This window comes from Agelaius phoeniceus, chromosome 18 (genome assembly GCF_051311805.1).
Source record: "Agelaius phoeniceus isolate bAgePho1 chromosome 18, bAgePho1.hap1, whole genome shotgun sequence".
Classification (NCBI taxonomy): domain Eukaryota; kingdom Metazoa; phylum Chordata; class Aves; order Passeriformes; family Icteridae; genus Agelaius; species Agelaius phoeniceus.
In genome coordinates, this window is record NC_135282.1 from 10,890,581 (window position 1) to 10,914,748 (window position 24,168).

The 24,168-nt window shown below is 46.4% G+C and overlaps 1 protein-coding gene across 3 annotated transcripts in view; it reads left to right on the forward strand.

Moving 5' to 3' along the window:
• The window catches only part of LIMK2 (LIM domain kinase 2), a 31,289-nt gene that overhangs the window by 4,631 nt on the left and 2,490 nt on the right, over positions 1-24,168 (forward strand). For 2 of the 3 annotated variants that reach the window (XM_077188065.1, XM_077188066.1), the window contains exons 3-15: positions 11,111-11,246; positions 12,496-12,605; positions 12,829-13,017; positions 13,411-13,516; positions 14,844-15,040; positions 15,752-15,938; positions 18,303-18,389; positions 19,125-19,256; positions 19,512-19,568; positions 19,742-19,807; positions 20,600-20,774; positions 22,128-22,183; positions 23,957-24,114. In XM_077188065.1, coding sequence (XP_077044180.1) covers positions 11,111-11,246; positions 12,496-12,605; positions 12,829-13,017; positions 13,411-13,516; positions 14,844-15,040; positions 15,752-15,938; positions 18,303-18,389; positions 19,125-19,256; positions 19,512-19,568; positions 19,742-19,807; positions 20,600-20,774; positions 22,128-22,183; positions 23,957-24,114 — 1,656 coding nt within the window. Of the gene's footprint in view, positions 1-5,569; positions 5,766-11,110; positions 11,247-12,495; positions 12,606-12,828; positions 13,018-13,410; positions 13,517-14,843; positions 15,041-15,751; positions 15,939-18,302; positions 18,390-19,124; positions 19,257-19,511; positions 19,569-19,741; positions 19,808-20,599; positions 20,775-22,127; positions 22,184-23,956; positions 24,115-24,168 lie in introns of those variants that run through there. The other variant, XM_054645954.2, reaches the window with a different exon arrangement.

Below are 24,168 nucleotides of genomic sequence, written 5' to 3' on the forward strand. Positions count from 1 at the left end.
TGGATCTGGCTGAGGAAGTTTCTTAGATGTTTCTGTCACAGTGTCTGTTGTGAATTAACTCTGAATGTGCTTTTGTGCCTCTGAGTTCTGTTGAGACAGCACACACTTCCAAAGGTCACTGCTTTTCACAGTTTGACTGGATTTGGAAATTGCATTGCACAGAACTTCAACCATTACACCAAGAAAGGGAAAGATAGAAGTGAAAAGGTGCCTTTTTCCTAGGTCTGGATCATTTTTACCTCAGGGGATTATTGGAAGAGCTTTTTTGACCAAGAGCATGGTGGTTTTATTGTTTTCAGTCAAACTTTTTCCCATATTGCAAAATAGAAGGTAAAGCCTTGAATACTTTTGAATATATATCTAAATATACTTTTGAATAAAGTATTATTACCAATGTTTATTTTTGGTGGTTTGTGTTGTTTTTCTGCAGTTACTGATGAATGAAATTAAAGACAATCCCCACTTTCTGTAGGGATATTGTGTATTTGAATTGGAGTAGGATGGAATGAGAAGACCCAGACATAGCTGTATGGCTTTTTCTTGAGGACATGGTATTTGTTAAAAATCCAGTTTTGATTATTTGAAAACCACAAATTCAGATCAAGCCTGTAGACCACATCCAGGTGGAAAGTGGATGCATAGGATGAAAATAATTTGAAATACTGGCAGGAATTCCTACTGTAGCAGGCTGCTTAAGCATTTTTTAGGAAGGAAGACAGCTGAGGCTCAGTTCCTTCCTACCCATGAAATAACAGAGCATGTTTAGTGCTGTGGTCTATAAAATAAACCTAATTTAAGTAGCCAAGCAACACTGGCTTGCTGCACAAATCTCTACTAAAAGCCAAAGCCAGAAAAAATGTTCACAGTATATCTTCAAAAGTAGCAGAAGGTGATGGATTACTGGTGATTTTACAGTCACAGATTTAAAAGATACCATTTAGTTTATAGCCAAACCAGTTAATTAAAAGCTGAAAAATCATCAGGAGTTTGAAGAGCAGTGGATTAGCTATCCATGGATCAAGGGGTGCCCTAAGCTCCAGCCTACTGGACAGAAAAAGAAACTCTAAATAGGAGCTGACTCTTGTCTTTCAACAGCAGCAAAGCACGTGTTACACTGATTTCCCAGCTCTAGTGATTTGATTGTCTTCCAAAATGTGATTTTTCTATACTGAATGCCATATTTTGTGTGCTACAGAAATATTTTTTTTTCTCAGCAAAACTTAGTAAATCACTTTGATTCTTTTTACATTTGGGGACAGGGGAAAGCAAGCCCGGCAAAGCAAGCTCTTGTATGAAGACTGTATATAATTAAACCTGGTCTGTGGGTGCAGGATAAACTAGATGATTTCTGAGGGTATTTTTATAAATCTGGTTTCTGTTTTTAGTATATCTACTCTCAACTTATATTGGAAGCAAGTAATTTTTATGGCTTAGGGATGATCAAGAAATTGGTCATCTAACAATCTCCAGTGACTGTAGGATTTTGGTCTCTCACACTGTTTACTAGAACTTCATTATCCTCAGGGTTAGAACCTTCTGTCTACTATCTATTTAAATCCATTTCTTCTAGCCATGTTCATGAAAAACAAGCTTTTTTCCCTGTTTCTGTTATCCACAGAGCCTTCCCCTGTCAGAAGGGAGATTGTATCTCCCATCAGTCCCTGGTGCAAGGCAGAAGCCCTGGATTTAGCAGACTTGGCTTTTTCTCCAGACTCTATTTTCTAGACTTTAGATCACTTCTGTCAGTTCAATCTCTTTGGCACAGGCCTTCATTTTCCAAAAGCAGCTCCCTCCTCAGAGGACAAATGGTTGAACAGGATTTGAAGCACAAACGTGGATAAATGAAGATGTAAGCAAGATGGGTATTAGGAGGAATTTAAATTGTGGGATGTTTGGTGCTTTGAGTTTTCCTTTAGCTTTTCACCTGTGAGAACAAGGCAGGTTTATCCACCCAGCAGCTGAGTTTGAGAGCAGGGGAAAGAGCAGCAGTAATAAAAGGCAGCTGAATTAAGGTAGGAGCAGGAAGATAAAAATCGTCTTCCCTCTCTTCTCCAGTTTCTGGCAGTTACAGAAAGTTAATGATAGGGGCCTCAGAGGTGAGAACTCTTCACTAATCCTGCAGATTCCTGGCAGTGCTCCTTCGGTGGTGTCTTCTTCAGCATTGAAATTCAGGAGCTCGCTATCAGATTCAGGGACAAATAGTTCCCTATTGGCACACAGATCGCTATGACCATTGAGAGTTTACACATTCAAAGGAACAATGAAGCACTTTGCAGGTGGCCCGAATTCCTCAGGGGAATCGATCAGATACAGGGCATCAATGACCAGCCTTTATATTTAAGGAGGAATGGGGCATTCCAGTCCAAACTTTCTTTTGCTTGAATTGGCAGCTTGTCCTTTAGGGCACTGTTATCGAGCATTATTATATCAAGGTAATTAGAATTACTCACACAGCACTGAATGTGAGGCACAGGAGTGAGGCAGGATCCTTCCCTGAGGAGTTCCCAGTCCTCACAGACCAAAGCAGCACGTTTGGGAGGAGTGAGGATGCAGTGCTGCAAGTGCCAGTCCTACTGCCATATCTGCTGCATTTACAGAGCAGAAACCACTGCTTCCCAAACCATGTATAACCTAAGTTTCAGTGGGTTGAATTTCCTTGGTTTGCTTCTCAGCCCGTCCCCATTCAGGAGGGCTGCAGCCATCAGGCGAGCGTGGTGGGGATAAAACCTCTCCTTCCTCATGTGCTTGGTGGTGTGAGATACTGAGCAGCATCACAGCGTTGTTCTGAGGTTGTGCTGCTGCTCAGAAGTGAGATGCAGTGATGGAGCTGAGCTTCAGGTTTGTTGTAGTTTACTCAAGATCGGCTCCAAGAGCTCAGAGGTACGTGCAGATCCCAAGGTGCTGCTCGCAGGAGCTGACTGGATTGGTTTCAGGAGCTGACTCTTGTCTTTCAACAGCAGCAAAGCACGTGTTACACGTTAAGTGCCTTGGGAATACAATGAGGTGTTGGGATTGCATGAAGTATTTGGAATGCCTCCAAGCTGTGCCCATGCTGAAGGAAAGGCTTGCTGCAAACTCTTCAAGCATCGAGCAGATTCCTCTTCCCTCAGTCCCACACATGTGGAAGTGTCTGTCTGTGCCAGGAGAAGTTTGTGTATCTCAGGGCTGGCGGATGTGCTGAGCAATACATCTGTCTGCAGATATGCTACCGAGCAGCACGGGATGTGTGGCAAGGAGAGGCTGCCCGGCCCCAGCTGGCTCAAGGTATTCATCACTGGAATATCACAACAGCTGTGTGATTCATTTCTGGGGAGATAAATCTCTAAAAATGGCTGAGACTCGGTGATAAATATCATGTAAGTCCTTGTTAAGGTTTTCCATGTGTTCCTTTTCATTTGTTAGTTATAGCCTTTCTGGCACAAGTTATTGCACAGTTCTAAACCATAATGAGGAAAAAAGCTCCCCCCATGATGACCACCTGGTTGTAGTGGAAATGCTGCCAGCATTTGCAAGAGAGAAGTTGCTGATGTCTGACTTGACTTGGTGAAAAATAAATTTACTCCTGTGCATTTTGGCCCCCAGAGATGGCATCAGTAAAATTACAGAAGGTGCTCCCCCCCCCCCCCCCCACACACCTGTTATCAGCATGATTGAAGTACAGTCATTCTGGCAGGAATTCAGATCTAGAATGTATGAACACATTAACACCTTTTCCAGAGCCCTTTTATCAGAAGACATTGTGTTCTCAAATAGGTCATAGAGACAACAGAAAAAGCAAGAAGTAACAAGACATTTCTGTGTAGCCAAAGTAACTTACTGGCTTCTGCTGCTGGGTCTTGCTGCAGAAGTAAAATAATTTTGATAAGAAGTTTCCTGTTTAAATAGACATTTGACTATGTGTCCTTTGGCTTTAAGGAAGTCTTAAAATCCTTTCCTAGTTGCTTAGCTGTCTGGGTGGTTTTTATTACTTTGAAGTCGGGCTTTATCTGCTGGCTTCATTCACAGACTAGCTGGCTGCTTATCACATCTGTGGATCAAATCTTCAAAGGTTTTGTCTGAAGAGTTGGGATTTATGAGGTCACGTGGAATGCCCCTCGGAGGGCGGCGAGCCCATGGCAGCAGAATTGTAGGGAAAAGCTTTTGTGTGTAGGTGCCAGAGGCGGGAGGGGCTGCGCTGGAGGTGGGCGTGTGGTGGGGAGGTGCTGATAGCCAGGGAAGCGCAGGGTTGTGAGCGCTGGCCCCTGTTCAGCACGCAGCATATAGAGAATGTGGGAGACCAGAGCGCATTCCTAGACACAGACTCACCGTGTTGCTGCTTCCAGTAGAGCTGTGTGAAATGTCAGAAGGAATTAGACCCGTGCTGGAACTGACAAGCACATCGGGCTCTGCAGCACTAGGCTTCACTGCACTTTTACAGCCAGGCTTACCAACTACATTCAGTGGGGAAAATTGAGATTTTTTTTTTTTTTCCCTTCAGAAAGGTGGCTGCTTATTAAAAGTTAAATTTTAAAAAATGTTTAAGAAAGGAGAAAAAAAACCACAAAAAGCTGCCTAGGTTTCTGCATACTTCAAGAGCGAGCAGCAGCTGTCAAATCTGCAGCCAAGACTGCCTTGTTCCAGCCCCAAGCGTCCCTGGAGCAGTGTGCCAGCTGAGGCGAGCATCTCCAGGAAAAGCACATTACAGAGCTCTTGTGCTCTTGCCTCTGGAACAGAGCATGGTTTTCAGGCTGTGTTCAGGCATGCCAGGCTTTGCTGACTGTACAGAAATGCGCGGGCTTGGTGTTTGTTGCATTTTTGAGTGTCTTGCGAGCAGCTTTAGCTGATTAGGTCACTGGAGATCATGCTTGGCTTCAGACAAGCACAGTGATACAACTGCATGTGCTGTGAGCTGGAGAGAGTATTCCGTGTGATTTGTACCTCTCAGCTTCCCTTCAGGAGATAATAATTCTGTTAAAGGATTGTAATGATGTCTTAAAACAGTATTGGAAAGAAAGCAGTGTTTCCTTGGATGAAGCACACTGCGAGTTACTTCCTGCAGCAGGGTGAACAGATTGTAGGTGCTGTGAAGGCAGGATAACCCCACTCACTGTGAAGGGTTTAGGAATGTATTTAGTTAATTTGATGTACTTGGAGATGTGGCTCGTTGCCGTCTTTGACTCCTCCATTAGAACGTGCGGCTGCTGCAAAGACAAGTTTCACGTGTGTGTGCTTGTATTCTTTGGCCAAAGCTGCTCTCTTTCAGCACTAAATACTCAGCCCCTCTTTGGGTCAGAGCTCCACCCCTGTGAAGGAGCAGAGCCTGTTGAGGCTCTGGATCCGCCGCTGTCCGCCTGCCATGGCTCCTCCTCCTCTCCCACCCTTGGGTGGAACCAGAGAAGGGAAAACTTGCCAGTAGTGAGCAGGCAGCAGAGCTCGCAGAGCCGCTGCAGCAGCATGTCCCACTAGCCCCGTGAGCAGGGATTTTGTCCTTCCCGAGGTGCTGCTGCTGCTGAGTGCAGGAGAAGATGGTTACAGCAATGGGAGCCGGGAAAAATCTGAAAAAGAATGAGCAGCCGAGAGACCTGGCATTCCTTGGGCAGCTTCAAAGGGAGGTGAAGGATCTGAATCAGCGCAAGAGTAAATGAGCACTGCCTGCTGCCATGTTGGCAGAACAGAGCTGTTCAGAGGCAGTTGGACAAGTTTGTGGCTGATCCGGTTTATCCAGTGTTGAAGATGGGAAGTTACTTGTCTGCTCCAGCTTACTTTGCTCCCAAGGATCCCTTTCGGTAAGTCCTGCACTGAGTTAGCAGAGGGGCTCCAGAGTGGGGTTCCCCCCTGTGTGCCAGTCCAGGCACAGTGGGTGAGGCTGGAAGAATGAGGTCCTGTGCTTGTGTGCCAGAAACAGCTGGCCTCAAACTGGGATCCCGTGTTGCTTTGAGGAGGTGACAGGGAAGATTCCTATTGCCAGTCCCTTCCCAGCTCCCTGGTTCGAGGGATCAGCTCCAGTGTGTGCACAGCCAGGCAGAGAGCACTCGATGTGCCACTGTGCCCTGTGCTCTGCTCACCAGCAGAGGAATGAGATTAATGTGGCTGCTGCTGCTTCTCTTCCAAAGCTCCTTGTGACTGGGTGAGGTGAGGTGCTGCTGTGGGAGTTCAGGAAGGTGATGTAATCTGCAGCGAGGCAGCACATAATCCTGTTTAAGGAATCAGGCACTTTGCAGGTAACTGGGATGAGAAGGATTCTTCTGTGATATTTTGGTTACTTCGGCTTTTATTGGTTTGGGTCCAATTGAACAAATGAGAATCGAGAAAGGCAAAAGTTCCAGAACAACACTTTGATTGCATTGCTTCTCCACAGTGAGAAAAGTCAGTGAGGCTGAACACAGCCAGGCTGGTGATTGACACTGATGTGCTGATTAGGTGGATGGATGGGGAAAGGCACAGCTTGCACTTTCATTGTCTCCCTCCTATCCCCTCTGCTCGGATTTGCTTGTTATTGATCCTGTTCTGCAAACACTTTTGTACTGGTTTGGGAGTAAGGAGCCTGTTGGTAAAACAGTCTAGGATAGGAGTAAATGCTGCTGCACAGTTGCTGAGCTTCTTTAGGCAACTTTCTGAAACAGCAGCTGCTTTCAGAAGAAGGAAAGTGAGCAGACACTCATTATTTGTAATATGTGTAGGGTATTATGCTAAGCCATAGATACACCTTCTCCTGAGTGTGTGGAAATGGTTTTGCATAGTCAGAACTCAAGCACTCTGTCTTTCTAGTAGTCTGTTCCTCCTTGTCTGGTGTCTGTTACGTAGCCAGAGCACACACAGCTGCTAAGCCCGGGTGAGTAAGCCTTTGGGTGAGCTGCAGGCTGGGCTGATGCTTTATTCTGCAGCTCTCTGGGCCTGTCCCCTCCCTGCCCTGCCGGCAGAATTGGAACCACGGCTCTCCTGAGCCTGTCTAGCGTTAACTGATCTGGCCTGACAGTGTGTGGGGGAGAGCATTTTGTTAATGAGCCCTTCTCCAAGGGATCTGTCCCTTCAGTGCCAGGGAAGTCTTTGCTTCCATGAAGGTATTGCCTTTCATTTAGCTGTAAAAGAGATGCCACCAGGCACCAGTGCTGCTTTTCAACTGAAACTAGGGCTGGTTACCTGTTGTGACCTGATCCTCCTACCAACCTCCACAAAACCAAGAGTCCATGGAGCAGTGATTTGTGAGCTCTTTCTGCACTTGCTGTGCTGCAGAGCATCAGGGCTGAACTCTGCACCCAGATGATGCTTGTGGTTCCTGGAGGATGGCTGTGGGAGGCAAATTAATTTATTCTGTACAGCCAAAGCTGGGAAGTGAAGAATTATAATGTCTAGTCTGTATAATCAGAGCAGGGTTCTGCAGCTCTGAAAATGGTGGCTGGGCAGTAAGAGGAACACATATGCAGGTATGGCTGTTACCAGTCCTCCGTGAAACTTGATCACCATGATTTACTACTCTGTAATAAGAATAGCATATAATCCAAGAGAAGATTAGTGGCTTCTAATCTATAAAAGATAGAGGAGCATGGCATACTCCTTTCTCTTGGTTGTGGTGACTGGCAAAGGTTGGCTTCCTTAATACTTGTAGCAGTACTTGCATTCCTGTCTCAGCTGATGAGAACCTTGGTGCAAGGGCACAGCTCCAGTGAGGCGGGAGAGGAAGAAATGGCAACTCTTGTATCTTCTGGGATAAAATTCTGACATATCTCTTCAATGAGAGCCTTGTGGAACAATCATGTGCTGCTTTTATCATTTGGTGAATGATAAAAAGCACTGAAGCCGTACCTGTGTGCTGTCAGCCAGTTTCCCACACCTGCCTTTCTGAGGTTACAGAATGCATGGTAGGTGACAAAGGTGCTGTGTGGCAGCGTGGGCTGCAGCTGTGTCCTGTTCCTTCAGGGATTAACCCAGCAGCCACTGGGACCCTTCCAGCATCCAGCCTCTCCAGGGCTGCTTGCTCTGTTCCTGTTGCCTCATTGCCCAGGGTGGGGCTCTGAGCCTTAAGCTGCAAACTTGTCCTGCCCAGATTTGTTTAATTACATAGCAGAGAACTGACTGCTTGCTGGCTCCACCTCCTCACCTTCATTTTGCTATGGGCGTGTTCCAAATTAGATACCAGTGCTTATTTCCGGATGGAAGCAAATTTAACTAAGTGCTATGAGGTTAAATCAAACATTTAGTACTAGAGGAGGGGTAAAGGGAAGGCAAATGCACCTGATCCCCCACCTAAACAGAACTGCAGTTTGTATTGCTTTTGCAGAAATTTTACATTTACTTAGGGAGAAAAAGGAAGGGGTTGAAGGTGAAATGGAAGAGAGGTGAGGAAAGGAAGGTGATGAGCTTAAAAACAAATAAGTGACCCACCTGTGTGGAGAGAACACAGAAAGCCAAGTCCTGAAGTCCTGGTGAAGCAGTCTCCAGCACTGCTGTCTGCATCCCAAGTGCAGGTCTGGTCACAGCTCCCTGTTTGAAGATGTAATCACTGGTGGAGCACACACACTGGTACAGGCATGCATGGAGGAGTTGGATAAGTCTGAGGGATCCGATTTGCCCATGCTGAGCCAGATGTTCCTGCCACAAAACGATAGAAATCTTTGCTGTTGGTCTCCACTTGCTCTTTTTCCCCTCCCACTCACCGATTTGCTCATTCAGCACGGGGTATTTACTGCAAATGGAAGCCAAAGGCCAGTGGTTGAAGGCAGAATGCACTGGGATGCCTTCTGGATCTCTTGCATACCAGGAGCAGGGTGTGACCATGACAGTGCCCCCAGGCTGGGGCTCTAGTGATGTATGTACCATGTAAAGCAATCTTAAATTACTGTTCCCTCTGCTTCACACAAAATTGGCAGGGCCTGTTGCATGTGCTGGAGTTCTTTCCCATCACTTGGAGGGGGGACAGGATTTGATGCTCCTCAGCTGGGAGAGCAAACACTGTAGAAGCCAAATACATCTTAAGGAGAATCTTCCTGAGAGGAGGGTGCAGCACTGAATACTCCATGAGGTGTGTTTTTCCCTAAAGCCAAAGGCTGCTTACAAGCAGCTTTACCTTGTCACTTTGCAGCCTCTTGAGATGGAGCAAATAACTCTCTCTGTGCTCTCTTGGAGCATGACCAGCCTCATTTATCACCATGCTCATTACAAGCTGCTGGAGTTTACAAGGAATGTCTTTGGCACAAATAAGCTTTTAGGAAGCTCGTGAGAGGTGAAGTCAGCTGTAGCTCTCATCTTAGCCCTGGGAGCATGTAGGAAATGCTCCTCCAGTGCCACAGCAGACTCCAGCACACTGGGTGCTGAGGGACACCAGCTGCCCAGAGGGACACCCACCTAAACCCCCATCCCAGGGCAGTAACTGAGACAGCTGTGGGGGAGGAGACAGAAGAAAGTCTGGAAACCATTGTGTCAATGGACTGATCCTCAAGGTGTTTCTTTGAACCAGTTATTGGTGACTGACCTGGATTCTGCACTCAGAAATGGCCAGTGCCAGACTTATTTTCCTTTTAAAGTCTGAGAACATGCTGCCCAGGGCTAATGGAATAATCCTTACTGATGCAACTCCTGTCTGTGCCTTATCTCTCCAGTAAGTCACACCTCCACGCTGCTGCAGTTAAACTCCCTTGCCCAGTGCATCTTGCTGAGGCAGGATTATTTTGTATTCAGCAAGCCTGGGTTCTGCTTGTGATTTGCTAAAAAGGTATCTGCAGTAGAATTGCTGCATTTTTTTTCCTTGTTTTTTTTTTTTTTTGGGAGGGGGGAGTTTGTTTCTTGAAAGTATGTAGATAGACAAATAGGAATGGTTTCTTGTTGAAATAGAGGCTGACAGCCTGTCCACATCTTTTTTATATAGGTTATGTCTATAACCTATATAAAGGTGTACATGTAAATATGTATATGTTATGTATATAACCTATATAAAGGATTTGGGGATTCTCTTAATGAAATCAGAGAATTAATTTTATTTAGATTTTTTTGTTTGGGTTGCTTGTGGTGTTTATTTTCTCATGCACTGTGATCAGCAGAAGGGAGAGCAATCAGCTGGGAGAGGTGGACTTTCATCACAGTGAATTGTGGATGCAGTAATTTATAGAGCTCAGGGGATGAACTGCTTTGAAAACTCTCCCTCAAATGCAGAATGCTGCAGTTTACCTTTTGGGAGAGGCCTTCCTACAGAACAATAGAAAAACTTTCCAGAAAGGTTGGTGCAAAACTGGCTTTGCATTTCAAAGGGAAGTGAATCCTGCTTCTCAATCTTGCTTCTGACCTGGCTGAGGAGGCAGGAGCCCTGGCACAAGGGGGATGCTATAGAAACACTAAGCAGAAACAGAGCAGAGCTCTTGCTGTGCTGGGCAGCTCTGCAGCTGGAAACTTGCATCCAGAAAGAGGGAGAAAGCAGAGGAGCAAAATTTATAAATGTGGGTTTCAATGTGTGGGATTTGTTTTAAAATTTGAAAACTTCTTTTTCTTTGTACTGGTTGAATCCACCTCTCCTTACAGACCTTGGGTTTGGTGCTAATTTTCAGTTCAAAGAGCACTGGGAAGTGGAAGGGTTTAGTACATCCCTAACTAACTGGCAGAAGGGTTTAGTACATCCCTAACTAACTGGCAGAAGGGTTTAGTACATCCCTAACTAACTGGCAGGAGGGTTTAGTACATCCCTAACTAACTGGCAGAAGGGTTTAGTACATCCCTAACTAACTGGCAGAAGGGTTTAGTACATCCCTAACTGGCAGAAGGGTTTAGTACATCCCTAACTGGCAGAAGGGTTTAGTACATCCCTAACTGGCAGAAGGGTTTAGTACATCCCTAACTAACTGGCAGAAGGGTTTAGTACATCCCTAACTAACTGGCAGGAGGGTTTAGCACATCCCTAACTAACTGGCAGAAGGGTTTAGCACATCCCTAACTAACTGGTGGAAGGGTTTAGTACATCCCTAACTAACTGGCAGGAGGGTTTAGTACATCCCTAACTAACTGGCAGAAGGGTTTAGTACATCCCTAACTGGCAGACCTACCTGGTGCTGAGCTGCTGCTGAATGTCTGTGTTCTCCATGCAGGAAAGGACTGTTGATTTGTCACTTGCTGCCAACTGGAACTTTGTTCTTTTGTTTCCTTCAAGGTGCTCTGAATGCCAGGATCCCCTCACTAACTGGTACTATGAGAAAGATGGGAAGCTGTACTGTCACAAAGACTACTGGGGGAAGTTTGGGGAATCTTGCCATGGCTGCTCTCTGCTGATGACTGGACCTGTGATGGTAAGGACTTGGAAGGATTCCTGCCTGGAGGCAGGACATGCCTGCCTTCATCTCCTCAAACTTAGTTGGGAGTTATCTTAGGTATTCAGATAACCAAATAAACTGAGGGTAATAATCTGCTTGTTACTCTAATGTCTAATCAAAGATTAAAAATGAAGGCTGTGTGGGCATCTTCTGGATAAAAATTAATTTTGAATGGGGGTAGCTGTTAAAGGAGGGAGATGTGAGGATCTGCAGCATATGAACAAATCAAGTGCTGAAAAGAACAGACCTGCAAAGCAGAAGGTGATTCAGGGGACATCTGTTCAGTTTCTGTAGCACTGTGCCTCAGTGGCTCCAGGGGTGATTTTCCACTGCACTGTGGAGTCCCAGCTCTCAGCTCAGGGTAAGCAGCAGGTTCTGGCTGTGGGAAATTGCCATCCAAGTCCCAACTGGTTGTGGCCAGGGTCCTTTTTCAACTGATGGTGTCTTGAAGCAGTGTTACCCCCAACTGCTTTGATGCACTGAACACTTCCTGCACAATATGGGCTTGCCTAAATGTTCCCCTCCTGCCACACCTTGCAAATATTTAAACTTTAAAACTGCCAAGATTGAAACAAAACCATTATTTTCTAGAGCCTAAATAAAAAAGCAGTAATATGATTGCTGACTCAAAGGGAAATACTGAGAAATGTGCAGACAATTTCTTATTGCCTGCAAAAGTGACATAATAATGTCACTAAAGGAAGTTCTTGTAAGGGAAATAGAAGAATAGACCAATTAATAAAAATATTCTTTAAAGAATATTTTTTGTCTCAGTTTGTGCTTTTTTTTCTGTCAGCTGGCTGGTTAAATATCTGAATTTGTGCACTGCCTGTCTGCCAAAAAAAAAGTCCTTTCAGTTTTATTAATTCAGGCGTAACATTAATTATCTTGCCAAGAGCAACTGAACAGGAAGGTTTAATACCTTGTTTACTAGTCTGCAGCAGACTATCAACTATTTTTGATAGTTGAGCAGCTGCCAAATACAGCAGAGGTTCCTGGGACACAAGCTTTGCTTAGAGGGTTGATATGTTTGTTTTGGGAGTTCTGTAAACAAGGTGCCATGGATGGGGTTCAGGAAATGGAGAATGGACTAATATAATTCTTCAGTAAAAAACTGCCACTTGCTTTAGAGATGTGAGTGAACACATTGATTGGAGAGGAAAGCAGGAGCTGCATCTGCTGCTGGGTTTTGGCCCTCCTAAGCTACTCCCTTTTCTGTCTGTAGGTGGCTGGCGAATACAAGTATCACCCTGAGTGCTTTGCTTGTATGAGCTGCAAAGTGATCATTGAAGATGGGGACACTTATGCACTGGTCCAACATTCCACTCTCTACTGGTAAGAGGAGCTGCACTTTGCCACAGAGCTGCTTCCTGCTGGGTGTAAGCCGTGTTTAGCTTCAGCCAGTGCTGCTCTGAGGAATGCCAGGAAGCTGCCTTGGAGGGAGGGAGGAAGGAGTGGTGTAAACACTAAAACTATGGCTTGTGGTCAGTGAGAGAACTCAGACGTGTGAGTTTGGCAGGGAGGGATGGGACATAATGCCTTTCTTCACTTCTTCCAGTGGAAAATGCCATAACCAGATTGTGCTGACACCGATGATAGAAAAACACTCCACTGAGTCTCTGCGTGAGCAGCTGCCTTATACACTGACCCTCATCTCCATGCCAGCAGCCACAGATGGCAAGAGGGGATTCTCTGTGTCTGTTGAAGGTGGCTGCTCCAGCTATGCCACTGGTGTCCAGGTGAAAGAGTGAGTATGACCAGGTTTTGTGCAATGTACGTGTCCATGCAGAGGGAGCTGGTAAAAATCTCGCAGCGTTGTTGTCCTGAGGGAATCTTGGCATTATAGGGACGTAGGTTGGCTAATAATCATTTGTGTTTGGTCTTCATTTCAGTCTTGTGACAACCTTAACTGATAATTGTATCTCTCAGTGCTGTCTCCTTCAGTGAACATAAAACATTTGGACTAAGATTTTCCCACTGGTGATATGAAGAGCTCTCCCCAAACCAGCTCAGACCTAAGCACTTGGTCTAATGGTAGATTAGCACTGGTTTATTTCAAAATACCAATATGAAGGGGAGCATATTTTTGATAATTTTGGCTGAACTGCCTTCACATACAGACTGTAATTCCCATCTTTAGGGTTAACAGGATGCACATCAGCCCAGATGTCCGAAACGCCATCCACCCTGCAGATCGGATCCTGGAGATCAATGGAGCTCCCATCCGTACCTTACAGGTGGAGGAGGTGGGTAGAGCTCTGTTCTGAAGCCTCCTTCTCCTCTGCCTTCCCACACCTTTTCTCTTTGCTGACACTGTTCTCCCACCCTGCACACAGTGTGTGTACACTGCTGGTACTGTGCTGACAGGAGGAATAAACATGAAGGCAAGCTTTGCCTTCCAGCTGGAGAGGAAAATGTAACAGATGGGAATGCAGTTAGGATTCAGTGCTGATTTTGTGGCATTCAAATGTGAAGGGAGGTAATAAGAAAAGTCTAGGGCTGTGACAGAGGACAGAGAGGCTGTGAAGACTTCCCCATGTACTGCTGGTAAAGTGCACAGTTCTGATCCTTTTAGAGGCACTGCTAATACACAAGGCTCAGCTGATCCTAGGAACATTTCCCATTGCAAAAAAACCTATTTGCTGTCTTTATTTACAAGCAGATGCTTTCTACAGATATCAGGGGATGCTGCAAGAGTGTAAGGGGAGGGGCACCATTACCTTCACTTCCCAAGGGTTTTCTTTACTGTTGGCACTAAAGAGAACATGAGGAGCACAAACCATCTCTCAGATCTCTGTGTAGCTTCTGCAAAGCTGTTTTTTGGAGCACTGTTCAAGGTGGAAACTTGTGTAGTTTTTGAACACTTCTCAGAGAAAGAAAAGTATTTAATAAAGTCATAAAATACCAGACTGGAAAGCACCTCAAGGATCATCTGGTGCAATCTTTCTTGACAAAAGCACTATCTAGAGCACTATGTCCAGCTGAAACATAAATGTGTCCAGTATTGGGGAATCCACCACTTTGCTGGGGAGATTATTCCAAGGGCTGATTGTTTTTTGTAAAAAAAATGTCTTTGTGTCTACCTGGAATCTTTCCAGGATTATTTTGTACCGTTACCTCTTGTATCTTCCATGTAACTCCTTGTGAAAAGGGAGTCTTCATCTTCCTTGTAGCCACTCTTTAAATACTGGAACATGGTGATAAGGTCTCCCCTAAACCTTCTCAAGGCTGAACACACCCAGTTCTCTCAGCCTTTCCTCACGTGGCAGCTTCACAGCACTTCAGTCATCTTTGTGGGCCCTCTCTGGCCCCTCTCCAGCCTGTCCACATCTCTTTTATATAGGTTACTTGTAGCTGACCAGAAAGAAGTATTGGATAGCACAAGGAACTTCTGTGTTGCCAGCCTGACTTGTCTGGTAGACAGTTGTGGTGCACCCAACTAAACCACAACTATGGAGTGATCTCACTGAACTCTCTCCTCTGATTCCTGAGGGGCATTCCCTGTGTCTCCTCTGTCTCCTGTAGCTTGCATTCCTCCTGCCTGCTGCTATGCTGCCCTTGATTTGATTTCAGGTGGAGGAATTGATTCGCAAGACGAGCCAGACGCTTCAGCTGCTGATAGAGCACGACCCGGTGTCGCAGCGCTTGGACAGGCTCCGCCTGGACTCGCGCCTTCCCAGCCACATGAAGGCGCCCATGTCCCCTCGCTCCCTCTCTCCTCTGGACATCAAGGAGAACCTGGAAGGAACGCTGCGACGGCGCTCCCTCAGGTAAAGGCTGGGAAGCACAGCCTCTGCCCTGCCTCTGCCCTGTGCTGCCTGGCCGGGCAGCTCAGCCCTGTGATTGCAGTGACTGTGGCACAGGCCTTATCTCTGATGTCTGATGTGATTTTACCGTGCTGTAAACCAGTGGAGAAGTCATGGAGAGCTTTGGGTTCTGCTGTTGGTGTACACTCTCTCTCCATTCCCTTTCGGGATGACAAATGTTCAGTAATAAAAATAAGGAGCTCTACTGTTAACAGAAAAGCTACTAAATTTCAGAGTCAGTAAATGTAAAGGTCAGGTTTTTACCAGCCTTAGATGACTGGGGAAGAACATGGGGAAGGGGAATCTGGCTGAGACCTAAGACTTGGGAAGAAGTCTTTCTGAGTGGAGCATTCAGTTGCTCATTTAGGCTTTTACCAGTACTTTGTTTAGAGATAGCAAATGATGTGTCTTCACAGCTTCCTCCCCCTGTTCTCAGAGCTCCACCTCAGACTGCCAGTGCAGGAGAGCTTGTTGTTGCTGTTAGGCAGCTCTGACTTGGGAGCTGCTCTCGATTCATAAGGAGCTTCCACACTGCTGGGAGAGCATCTGGTTTTGGAGATAGTAAAAGCAGTGGAGCACATTAGAAACTGGTTGCTTAGCAGTGAATGATGGGATATGCTGGATCAAAGGTTACCCAGCAGCGTCCCTGACCTTCCTGTCATCCTTGTTTTCCAGGAGAAGTAACAGCATTTCCAAGTCTCCTGGCCCCAGCTCTCCAAAGGAACCTCTCCTCCTGAGCCGTGACATCAGTCGTTCTGAGTCCCTGCGCTCCTCTTCCAGCTGCTCCCAGCAAATCTTCCGGCCCTGTGACCTGATTCATGGTGAAGTTCTAGGAAAAGGATTTTTTGGACAAGCAATCAAGGTGAGGGAGGTCCTCAAACATTCATCAGTTACCTTGAGTACAGCAATGTCTGCCTGTCTTGACATCATTCACCACTTGGTGGTTTTGCCTTGCTGAGAGTGATCAGTCTTGGATCTTCCCTGGTTTGCTGTGAGATCCATTTCTGTTTCCTTCCCTGACCATGAGTGTCAGACTGCAGATGGTTTTGACTTTGTCCCCTTTGAATGTCAACCTTGGCTGCACATGTTCATCTTGTGAGTCAGGTTTAGCCCTCCAGAGTGTCACAGGAGGCTGCTGGGTGAGGTGGGGAGAACAGGGAACAGGCTACACTTCCTCTTATGAGCATCTTTCCTATGATTGTGTCCAGCTCCCCAGCATTTCTTACCCACCCTTAATGTGGCATGTTCAGGGGTTTGCTAGGCTGATGTAGTGACCATGTCTGAACCCCTGGCACAGCCCAAGTGGCTTGTCATTGTGGGGGTGGTGTCAGGGCTTGCATGACTCTCACAGCTCTAATCTCAATCAATAGCATTCTCTTGCATTTAAGCTCCCTGATCTTGACTGAGGGTACTCCAGCAGTTCCTATCCCAACATTCCTGACAGCATTAGGGGCTTCCTAAGGCTTCCTCTGCCTTGTTGAGGTTCTGTGAGTTCCTCAGTACTCAGACTGCACTCATCAGGGGATGGGACTTCTCCCCTTACACTGAGGTGTGTAAACTTGAGGTGTCCAGCCACCATGTTCATCGCATGCTTCCATGGGAGGTGATGAGCCAGCACTACAAACCCAATGCTTGATCCATACTAATGAGCATATTTCTCTTCTTCTCTGCTCATAGAGAAGTAACAGGTGCAGGTAAGTGAAACCTTTGCTCTGTTGCATGCTTTTGTCATCTGTGTCCCAGCAGTTACTGGCACAAAGGCATTTCTTTTCTGCTCAAATTGCCCCATGGCTATCCTGTTCTGGTGCATGCTCTGGGAGTTAAATTTGCCCCCACGGAGTTTCATGTGACACTTGTTTTAGTTTTGCTGGTATGTCAGCTTAAGAATTCCACTTAGCCTTGCCTTTGTCTCTTCACTTCCCTTTATCATTGGATATTAGATGTCCCTGGCTGAAACATGCAGTGTTCCCTGGCTCATTACTTGTGTATGGATGCTTGATTTCAGATGGGAGCAGAAGAATATTGTACTCTTGCTTCTGTTGTGTTATTCCATGCACTCACATTCCACCTGTGTCAGCTTTGTTATGTCCATGGCTCCAAACAGAACTGGTGTGTCACAGTGTTTGCAAGAACTCATAAGCTTCCTAAATACTATAACTGGGTCATGTGTTCTGGATTTTAGTTCTGGAGGTTTTCTAAAGGACTTTTTTTTCCTCCTACCTTTAAAGAAAACAAAAGTTTTCTTAGGCTTCAGATTGACTGGGTGTGATGCAGCAAGTACTGTATCTGGTCACATAATTCTCTTCTGATCAGAGAGGCAAGCTGGTTGTTTAGTTTGCTGCAGATCTTAGGGAGCCAGAGCTGTCCAAGTTAAGCAAATGAAGAGGAGAGGATTTCCAGGGAAATGTGCTCATTGGAATTTGGACTCCTTCTACTCACTCCTGCACCCTGTGCAAGCAAGCCTGAGCTGGTTACAAAAAACCTTCATAATACAGCAAAATGCCAGGAACTAGTTGGAGATAGGCAAACAGTTCTTGAGGAACTGGAAATGCTTTCCATGTTAAGAGCCAGGAAATTTATTACCTTATTATTATGATGGATTTCTTTGTGTTTTCCACTGTTCTAGGACATTCCTTGCATGTTGAGACACACTGCTCCAAAGGAGCAAGGTAAAATTAACTGCTTCCTGCCTTAACTGAACAGCCTGTGCAGTCCAGTTCCACTTGCATGTGGAACTGGAGATTCAGATTCCCCATAAAGCCAAAGCATTTATAATGCAGTTTTGGGTTGTTTGGTTTGCTTTCTGATGCAAGTGAACATCGATCCTTTTGCTGACACAGAATGCAGTTGGTAAAGCTTGTGCACAAAATGTGAGCATCCCGCTGGACAAATGTGTTCCATAAGGGAACTTGGAGGCATGCACCAGTGTGGAGGCTTTGGCAGGCTGTGTGCACACTCAGCCCTGTGCTACCCAAACTGGAGCCTTCAGCTCTGGGTCTTGGCATGATCCCCTGTCAGCTTTAGGTAGTTTCTGTTTCACATACGGCACCTTCGGTGAATTCCGGAAGGAGAAGTTTCACGCAGTTTTCAGCAGATCCCTGAATTTCCTCCCATCTCTCTTCTTCTCTGGGTGGAGGGCAATGTTGCACTTCTTCAGAAATTGCAGGAGCGTTGGAGCTGTGTATTCTTGAACCTTGCCTGTAGTTGTGGGTTTTGTTTCCACCAGGTGACTCACAAAGCAACAGGAAAGGTGATGGTGATGAAGGAGCTGATTCGCTGTGATGAGGAAACACAGAAGACTTTCTTGACAGAGGTAGGAGCAGGATTTCAAGCAGCTTCTGAGCCAGTAGTGTGGTAGAACTCTCCCATCTTCTCCAGAGAGAGAGATCCTGCCAGCAACCTGGCAGGAATGAAGGTGCTGAGGAGGGAGACATTGCACGGGGAAAAGCTGACATGAGCTGAATGTTTGCTGCAGTGAAGTGTGACTCACACTGGGCAATAGACATTGCTTCAGCTCCAGTTCATTAATTTTTCAGTGATAAGAGCAGCTTCAGTCAGAGGCAAATTGAGCTGTGCAGTACATAAAGGATTTATCCCTTGAGCCTTGTGCATAAGTACAAAGGATGAGGGCCAATATCTGTAACATATTTAAGACTCACACTGTATTTAAGCAATTTTCTTGGTGTCTGCCTACCATGTTTTTCAAAGTCAGATTTAGCTTAAAGGCAGCTCCCTAAATACCTGACACTGCTGTTGTGGCCCTAACACAGCACAGACCCAACAGCTGCTCTGGAGAGTTTTGCCCTCTGAAATGTTAGCCAAACTCAAGGGTGCTCTCCTAAAGACTAAGATCAGGTTAATTGCACAGCATGAAAATGAAGAGGCAACAGTTTATTGACTGCCTTAAGGTTGGGGTTTGAGTGATCTCTGTGATCCCTGAACAGGATTTTGAGCTCTGGAGTGATTTTCACCACAGGACGGATCTGTCAGGACTTGTTCCATTCCCTTTTTGATGTGAACCATCCCCTTGGGATGTCTCTGCCTGCAGGTGAAGGTGATGCGCAGCCTGGACCACCCCAACGTGCTGAAGTTCATTGGTGTGCTGTACAAGGACAAGAAGCTCAATCTCCTCACCGAGTACATCGAGGGCGGCACGCTGAAGGACTTCCTCCGTAACGCAGTGAGTATGGACACCTGGGACACGTGTGCTCAGGGAGCCTGCCTGTGCTGGCTGTGCCCATGGACTTGTTATTAGTCTTCTTGGAGCTGTGCAGTAAAGCTGCTTCCTAGCTGTGGGTGAGCTTGAGGCAGGAAGCCTCTTCTTTCTGGGGCTGTATTGTGTCTCTGACTGCTGTAAGAGTCCATCTTGTGAAGGAACTGCTGTCAGCAGCTGGCTGGTAAGATGGTCCCTGACCATTGAGGATTTGTCTTTCAGGACCCGTTCCCCTGGCAGCAGAAGGTCAGCTTTGCCAAAGGGATTGCCTCTGGAATGGTGAGTTGGACTGTTGCTTCATAACAGAGCAGACTCTGGGGTCAGGGTTAGTGGCTTCAGGAGGGTGGTGTATGAGGGGCTGTGGGCACTGCCTGACTACTGGAATTGGGTTGTGGAGTCTGTAAATGCTCATCTGGGAACCCCTAACACCAGCTTTTCTCCTTCTGTTCCAGGCTTACTTGCACTCCATGTGCATCATTCACAGAGACCTGAATTCACACAATTGCCTGATCAAGCTGGTGAGTTACACCTCAGTTCCCACAGCATGCTGCTTCTCTCCTTGGCATCTTCCTCCCTTGGTTTTCTCCACATGATGTTCCCTCTTTTGTCAGGGTGGAACTGATTTCAGAGAGGCTTTGTCCTCCAGGCAAAGGAGCTTTATTCTCACACAGGATTTTCTAGACTGATCCAGCTTTCACTGTTTGTGTTCTGTTCTCTTACCACCCTTCCTCTGGTAGCAGTTCCTGTAAGAGTCACTTTCTGAGAATTAGTACAGCTGTGTTCTTTATCTCAAGTCTGAGGTGTTCTCTGCAGCTATTTCTGTTCTTTTAACCACTCAGTGACTTTCTGTTGGCACTCAGGATTCAGACAAATGTGTAGGTGTGTGCACATGTGTGTTCTCTCATCTTTTTTAAATGCTGGGTCACAAGATTATGTAGTTTCATTCCCTCAAGCCTGCCCTTTTTCACTTGGCTTCAGACAACCCAGGATAAAAGTCCAAGGTAATTTCTGACCAGGTAAAAGAGGAAGATCTAAAAGGAAAGGTCCAGGTTTCTCCTGGCAAGTAGCCAAATTGATGGTATAAGTGCTAGCAACCACACAGGAAAGGAGATCATGAAGGGAGCAAGTGATGAGCTGGGGTCATGAACTGGGTATCTTACAGTGTCTGGGCATCTTGCTGTGCTCATGTGGTGGCAGGAAACCTGGGTAGTTGCCTTAGACTGTAGTTGGTAGTGAACAGGAATTGCAGCCTCTTTGCTCCTGAAAGGGGCTGGGAGCGATGGGTGTCATGTCCTAAACCCCCTGTGCAGGATAAGACAGTGGTGGTGGCTGACTTCGGTCTGTCCCGGCTGATTGTGGAGGAGAGGAAGAAGCCGACCCTGGAGAAGCCGTCGGCCAAGAAACGAACCCTGCGCAAGAGCGACAGGAAAAAGCGCTACACGGTGGTGGGGAACCCCTACTGGATGGCCCCAGAGATGCTCAATGGTAAGAGTCCAGCAGCAAGGAGACAAGATACAGAGATGACAGGATTACTGAAAGTTTCTGTGCTCCAGTAGCACCCAAACCTTTTAGAGCCTGTGGTTTTAGACCTGCTGATGTGGAAGCTTTTCTATACACACAGAGGCCATAGCTGCAGTCCTGCACTGTCTGCCCTGGTGAGCCTTTGTACCAGGCCAGGCTCTGCTTCTGGCTTGACAACAGGATTCTTCAGGAGGGCAACAGAAGTAAACTTGCTACAATCTAAATAACAGGAAAGAAAAAAGAGGCCTGAGATAAAACTGAACCTGAGATCAATTTCTGTTATAGCCTCGTGCTTTGGAACTGCCCCTTGAAACAGGGAATCATTACATTCTGGGATGAGGTTTATGCTGTTGCACAGATCTAGGGAGAGGCCGTGTGCTGCCAGGTTTGCTGAAGCCTCAGGATTCAGGGGGAGTTGTCCAAGTGCAGGGAAATCTGGGTTTTGACATGCATCCCTCAGTTGCATTCATTAAGGTTGAGCTGTGACCCTTAGAGGAAAAGCTGCCCCTGCAGGAGTTGAGGTGAAGGTGAAATACAGTGGATACAATTTCCTCCTAAAGAGCAGGTCTCTCTGAGCAGGTTGGCTGGCTGGGATGTCAGCATTGTCCAGCATAGTCTACTGGGGAAGGGAGGACTGGGCTCCTCTCCCCCAACTCAGTTTTCTATGTTGCTTTCTTGTGTGCTGTTCTGTTTGCCTTTCCTCAAAGCCTCCAGCCCTAAAGAAGTTTGAGGCTGCTTTTCAGAGTTTGTCTCAGTCCTGGCATTTGTCAAGAGAACAGCAAAAGCATAGTCTGACATCAGCTCTGAAAGCAAGGCTGCTTAGCAGCTCCTGGCTTGGGAGGGGTGTGTGTGTAAGCAGAGCATGGCTTGCTGGAGCCTGCCAGCTCTCCCAGGATCAAAGTGCTGCCGGTGTGTAATTTATTATCTCTGCAGTCACTGCAGCAGGGACTCACTGGCTGCTGGGGAAGCTGAGCACTGGCTCCATGCTCTGTAGAGATCCACAAGAACAACAATCAATGAAAATGGGCAGGAGCTTTCCACAGTTATTCTTAGCATTTGCTCAGATCTGACACAGTGTTGTCCTGTAATTCCCCAGTACAAGAGAGAAGCAGGGTAAAATCTGTAATGGCAGTGTGATGCAGTTGGTATATACAGATCTTGGGGTGACTGACCCTGCTCAGGTTTAAGCCTTGCTTTGAATCCTGTTTTAGGGCTCTCCAGGGAATAGCCTTAGTTAAGCTTGGTGCTGGCAGCTCCTGAAATAGCTGGCTGGGTAACTCTCTCTTTACAGAGCTGAATGTCTCATGTTTCCTACAGGACAGAGCTACGATGAGATGGTGGACATTTTTTCATTTGGGATTGTTCTCTGCGAGGTAAGACAAGGACATTAAATGGCATCTTTATTGTCCCCATCTCTGTGTACACATGGTGTCACCCAGATCTCTGCATCTGAGTGTGCAGCCTGTGACCTAACAGCACATTATTAGTGAATTAGACTGGGAAAACAAGCCTCTGTTTCCTCAAGGAAGATAGCTGTCTTGTAGTTTGCTGGTCCCAGTTTCTTCCTGGACTGAAAGAAGCTGTAAAAAAGTCATCAAGTTCTGTCTGAGCCTGCTATCTGTTCAAAAGTAGATGTATGCCCTAGAACTGTGATGCTTTTTTCTTTTTCTGCCTCATTAAAAGAACAATCAGCTGCATAATCTCAGCAAATTCAGGGCCTCCGCTGGGGATGGCACTTCACTTCAAAGAAGTGGAAACAAAAACCTCTTTGCAGGTCGATTAATGAAGCTTGCACCCTGAAGTCTGTTGGCTTAGTTTATTTCTGAGCCAATGCAGAGTCTGATTGCTGTATCAGGCTTTTCTATCTGCAGAACAAAAAGCAGCACTTGAAAGCTGCAAGGTATTTTCAGTTTAAAAGGTGTGTATGACAGTGGAAATGCAGATGAAAGGCAGGGTGTTATGTGTAACACAGCAGTTGCAGAAACACCAGGGGATGCCAGCACAGTTTCATTTTCAGTGTTTGGGTGAAGGAGACAAAGAAAATGTCTGTGCATAAATCTTTGTGGCCTCATCTGGAGCTCTGTTTACACTGGGCCCTCCTCTCAGAGAATGTTGTGGCTGTGAGTTACAGAGTTAGGAACTTGAAAAATCTGTATGTGGGATTAAAACAATTGTTTCATCTAGGAAAAAAAAGACAAATAAAAGGGTAGTACCATATGAACATTCTCCTAGTCGCCAAAATTACGATGCTAAAAAAATCCCCTAAAATTAAACACTCAAACAGATAAGGACATAAACCTGCCAAAACACATAATGGGCGTTTCTGTCTAGTTCCAGGATGTAGCTGTCGTGCTGAGTTACTGGCATAGAAAAGCCTGGGTGGTTATAAATAACAGCCCTTCTATGATACCCAGTGAGGCTTTAAACTTCATACTCTGCCCACGTGAAAGTTTGTGTTGCCTTCTGAGTCCAGATCCCCCCACAGCTCTCTGCTGTGGGCTCCTTCCCTCTACACTTGTGCTGGAGATGGTGAGCACTGGGGCAAGGCTGGGGCAGGGCTCCCTGTCCACCCAGCTCTTTACTGGCTCTCCTTTTCCTGCAGCCTCCTGGATGTCAGTTATGGTTGTTTGTCTGTCTTGACTGTCCCAGCCCTCTGGCTGTGGTGGGGGTTGAATCTGTCACTGGCAGAACAATTCAGAATTAGAGGTGCTGTTGACTTCCCAGCATTGTTCAGGACAGGCTCTGTACTGAGGAGCTTTGCTGTTGGCATGCTAAGATGGTTAGAAAGGGAAGGGATAGGATGGTGGTGCAGGTTGCCTTGACTACCTGCAGTCAGGAGGGGCTGCATCATCCCCAGCTGCAAGACACTGTGGAGCTGCCTGAGAGGGGCACATCATGCTGTGTCTTCTGGCAGAGGGACCCTGGGCAGAAGGAGAAGGCATCTGGGACTTCCTCCACAGTCGTGGACACATCACCAGGTCTTGAAAAAGTGTCCAGTGAAGTTTGTCTGTATGTAGTGCCATGAGCTAGTGGCTCCATTGGAGAGGAAGAACAGTGTTTCTGTTGTTTCATTTCCATCATGATACTTTGAAGGAGCCCCTGCCTGATCTGCTGCAGTACTTAAGTGCTTCTCTCACTTTCCCTAGATCATAGGCCAGGTTTATGCTGACCCAGACTGTCTCCCACGCACACTGGATTTTGGCCTTAATGTCAAGCTGTTCTGGGAGAAGTTTGTTCCTGCTGATTGTCCTCCAGCCTTTTTCCCTCTGGCTGCTATCTGCTGCAGACTGGAACCAGAGAGCAGGTAGGATTGGGGTCTGGGGGACTCTTTGGAAGCCTGCAGGATGTGTCTGTATCC